The sequence below is a fragment of the Lathyrus oleraceus genome, chromosome 5, assembly GCF_024323335.1.
Source record: "Lathyrus oleraceus cultivar Zhongwan6 chromosome 5, CAAS_Psat_ZW6_1.0, whole genome shotgun sequence".
Lineage (NCBI taxonomy): Eukaryota > Viridiplantae > Streptophyta > Magnoliopsida > Fabales > Fabaceae > Lathyrus > Lathyrus oleraceus.
Window position 1 is genome coordinate 652,425,689 of NC_066583.1, and position 4,837 is coordinate 652,430,525.

At 32.4% G+C, this 4,837-nt stretch overlaps 1 protein-coding gene across 1 annotated transcript; it reads left to right on the plus strand.

Moving 5' to 3' along the window:
- The first annotated feature begins 1,988 nt into the window (after positions 1–1,988).
- Positions 1,989–4,630, plus strand: LOC127083705 (pollen receptor-like kinase 4). Its single transcript, XM_051024031.1, has 2 exons — positions 1,989–3,737; positions 3,933–4,630. The coding sequence occupies exons 1-2, from the start codon at positions 2,354–2,356 to the stop codon at positions 4,565–4,567; spliced, it is 2,019 nt and encodes a 672-aa protein (XP_050879988.1). The 5' UTR covers positions 1,989–2,353; the 3' UTR covers positions 4,568–4,630.
- The last annotated feature ends 207 nt before the right edge of the window (positions 4,631–4,837 follow it).

Here is a 4,837-nt window from a genome sequence, read left to right on the forward strand (position 1 = left end):
AACTCAGGTTGAAGATGAAGATTTTCGTAAAAAGGGAAGAAAGAAGTGACAATGAGCTTTTATAGTATTAACCTACGAAGCTGATTGGTTACACCTTCCAAAGGTAGTGGGCCACGTGGTAGTTTTTTTGTGAAAAGGGTACAGGGATTACTGTTCATTATTCTTGGAAGTTGAAATTCATGATGATAATAACTGCGCACACGTCTTGATGAGACATTTTGAAAAAGTAAATCATGATTAACTAACAGATATGGACTTTTAGGTCTATGAAAGGTCTCTGGTCGAAATCTGGTGATTACAAAAAATGCCCATTTCTGCATTGATTCGTAATAGACATTTATTGGGGGCAATTTGTTAGCTGGAGATTTCGACAATAGGTGAAGTTCTTTGAAAGTGTTATGTTTTGGAGAACAAATAAAAATGGTTGTGTCAAAGCTATTTATTAAAATACTTTTCTTGGGAGAAAGGACCTTTCTTGTCGAAGCTTGAGATTTAGAAGATTTTTAGGTCTCCACAAGTTCTCTTCGACGTAGGCGTTTGACAGACTCGAAGCTTCAAGCGGGAAAAATTTGAAATTCAAACGAAGCAGTTTCGTCAGGCCAACGCGTGGAAGCATCTGAGACACGCAACACTTGAAAATGTCGAACGTGGGCAATCATCTGTGTAGAGACCGTTAAGGTCGAATTATTATAAATAGGAGTCTTAGTTTTTAGATTTCGGGTGTTCAAACAGATATACAAAAATTCACTAAAATACTCAAAGTACCGGAGCGAGAGAAAATAGTCTTTGTTGAAAATGTATGTAAGAAGAACATCATGATTACGTTTCATGTTATTTATTTTATGCAAGTTATTTAAACTAAAACCATTTACTGTCTTTTCTTCTGCCGAATTGCCCTTATTTTCAGTATTTCATCATTACTTTTCCCTTTACATTTACATTTCGCCAAACATTCATTTCCAGTACCTTTTTTAAACTTAAAGTTTTTTACTTCAAATTATTTATCTTTACCTTTGCCAATTACTTTTGTCATCTTAAAAAAGCCTTTCTTTTACAGAATTACTATCATTTATCTTTCAAGTCATAAGCCATTAGGATTCGTTTAGGGTCATTGTCGAAACACTCTTTGCTTTGTACCATTCATAAACCAGAAACAAACTTAATCATGAGTCAAATCACCATAATAATAGTTCTTGAGACACATGTCCTAGGATCAATCTAGTCGATCCTGTAAGTTACCAAGATTTATAATATTGGAGGACTATCGGTTGTTTGTCAGAAATTACTGGTAAACACCATGTTAATGAGATGACATGAGGGATCTTATGGATCAAAATTGGGATCATACATTATGATCAAAATGGTCAACTATTATTTCTGAAAAATTATTCTCTAAAAAAATTCTTCTATTGGACATTCATTCAAATTAAAATTTCTTCTATTAATAACATCCATTGTTTATTAGCTACAAATAAAAATAATATAAAAATAAATTATAAAATACTATTGTAAGTGTTGAAGAATAAATCTAAGATAAATAAATAAATCATATATCACAAAAACAAACAAATAAAAGCACATATCATATAAAAAAATTATAAATAAACAAATAGATATCATATTCTAAAAAAAACAAATATAATATATTCCCAAAAAAAATGAACAAATAGAACACGTACATGTATGTAAAATGTCAAAGCTTAGCCGACATACTGTACACTTGATCCACTATCATTCTTTAAACTAGCTATGGAAAGAAAAATAGTGTTTTTTTGGAATTAAAAAATTACAGGCATTGAAATGAAATATGACGAACGATTGCATTAAGCACCATTAAATGAAAATGTAAATAATAATATCAGTTAAAATCCTAACGACTAGTTTTTATTTATTATGATTTAGAAAATTTTCAATTTTTTTGTTGTCTTAAGTAAATATTTTAATAATTTTTATTTTCTAATAGACCCTTAGTTAGCATTTCCCGTTGTTAAAATCTAATTATAGAAAATCTAATCTAAGAAAAAGGACACGGTTTAGGTCTTAAATTATATAGAATGGAAAGAAATTAGGAATAAAATTAGAGGTTCTCCTTATACCTCTCATGCTAACAACTAATGTTCTGAAGATACCTTTCATTTGTTCATTCCTCTCATTTGTTTGTTAGCAATATCAATATTTCCTTTACCACAATTTTACGACATACTCTTTTTTGTCCCCTAACAACACCATCAACCTTGATCCTTTCGATCCTTAATGATGAGATGGTGATGTTAATTGTTATCAATAATAATAAGGAGAAAAGGACTAAATAGCTACCTATATGATCCTAATCATCTTTTCATAGTCGGTGCTAATGGGCGCGCGCTCTAATTCGATTGTGCGCGCACCTACAGCATTTAACAATGTCAAGTTTGTGGTTATTTTTCTATTATTATTACTACTTACCTATAAAGGCATGTCCATATCATCTTCGGATGTTGAGGCATTATTGAAGTTCAAGAAATCATTGAAAAATGTGGTGTCCCTTAGCAGTTGGGATCCATCCATAAACCCCAAACCGCCATGCTATGGAAACACTCCAAATTGGGTAGGCTTACTTTGTTTGAATGATAAGGTGTGGGGGCTACGCCTTGAGAGCATGGGTTTAACCGGTAATATTGATTTGGAATCTCTTGCTTCAATGTCTTCATTGCGAACCCTTAGTTTGATGAACAATACCTTTGTGGGTCCATTGCCTAACATCAATATGTTGCCCAATTTGAAGGCCCTTTACTTGTCTTATAACCATTTCTCAGGGTTCATACCCGACAATGCATTTATGGATTTACATAGGTTGAGGAAATTGTATTTGTCTAATAACGAGTTTACTGGTAAAATTCCATCATCTATATCTACTTTGCCTATTCTCGTCGTCCTTAGACTTGACTCAAACAAGTTTAAAGGCGAGATACCCAATTTTGAACAGAAGAATAACCTCAAGATTATCAACTTCTCTAACAATGAATTAGAGGGTCCTATCCCGCCTAATCTAAGAACTTTTGATCCATCTTCGTTTAGTGGAAACGTGCTTTTATGTGGGTCACCTTTGCCAAATACGTGTCAATTAGATGCAATAGGAAATGAGAATGGTATTATGTCTAAAATGTTTGTTATGAATATTTTACTTATAGTGATCATGATAGCATTTGTAATATCCATTATGGTTTCAATATTTGTCATATGTCGCTTGAGGTCCCAAAAGAAACAATTAGGGGATGATAATCCTTCTACAAGTTCAAAATTACACATGCAACCTTCCAGCAAATATGTTAAGCCTCCTGCTATTTATGTGAAAGTGAAAAGTCTGGCTGATCATTATGATCCCAATAGTCCTAAACCAGACCAGTATAGTCATGGTCAATCAAAAAAAGGAGAGCAAGGGAAACTTATATTCCTCCAACAAGATGGAATAGTCTTTGATTTACAAGATTTGCTAAGGTCCTCCGCTGAAATTCTAGGTAGTGCCTCATTTGGGTCATCCTACAAAGCTGTGATTTTAGACGGTCAAGCCGTGGTTGTAAAGAGGTATAAGAAAATGAACAATGTGTCAAGAGAAGAGTTTCATGAGCACATGAGAAGGATAGGAAACCTCAACCATCCCAATGTTCTACCTCTACTCGCTTTTTATTATAGAAGAGAAGAGAAACTTTTGATCTCATCCTTTGTTCACAACGGTTGCTTGGCTAGTCATCTTCATGGTATGTATTATATATATATATATATATATATATATATATATATATATATATATATATATATATATATATATATATATATATATATATATATATATATATATATATATATATATATATATATATATATATATATAAAATTAATTCCATTATGCATGCTTAATTATTAATGAATGAATGTTGTTTGCTTGCTTGTAGGTAACCACACCTCCCAAAAGCCAGGACTTGATTGGACAACCCGTTTGAAAATTGTTAAAGGTGTATCAAGGGGTTTGTCTTATCTATATAGTGCACTTCCAAGCGTGATTGTTCCTCACGGTCATCTTAAATCTTCCAATGTACTTTTAGATGAAACCTTTGAACCTTTAATCACTGATTATGGCCTCAGTCCATTGATAAATCTTGATCACGCCCAACAAATCATTATGCCTTACAAATCCCCAGAGTATGCTCAACTTGGACGCATCACAAAGAAAACAGACGTGTGGAGTTTTGGAATTCTAATATTGGAGATCCTAACAGGTAAATTCCCAGAGAATTATATTACAGCCAAGTATAAAAATGATTCTGATTTAGCAAGTTGGGTAAATATGATGATTACCGAGAAGCGCACGGGTGATATATTTGACGTAGATATGGGAGGAATCGGAAATAGTAAATCTGAATTGCTTAAACTGTTAAAGATTGGACTTAGTTGTTGTGAGGAGAATGTAGAAAGAAGGTTGGACATCAAAGAGGTTCTAGTGCAGATTGAAGAATTGAATGATATTGGAGTCGGAGAATACTCTTCCTCCCTTTTCACAAATGAAAGGGATGCTTACAGAGCTGTGTGATTCACTATCATTTCTTGTGCTTTCACCATTAACATTTAATATATAATCATTTAAATCAATTAATAGTTTATGTCTATCTCTTTTTCTTCTTCATATATATAGCTTAGGTATTTACACTAAATTCTCTAACTCATTCAACTTCACGTTTGTAGCGTTCCTTTTGTTAGTTAGGTTTAGACATCAAACTATGTCTTTCTTAGTTCTTTGTATTAAATATTTTTTCAATTCAAATTTTAGTACAAATACATGCATGTATTCATAAATCTATTG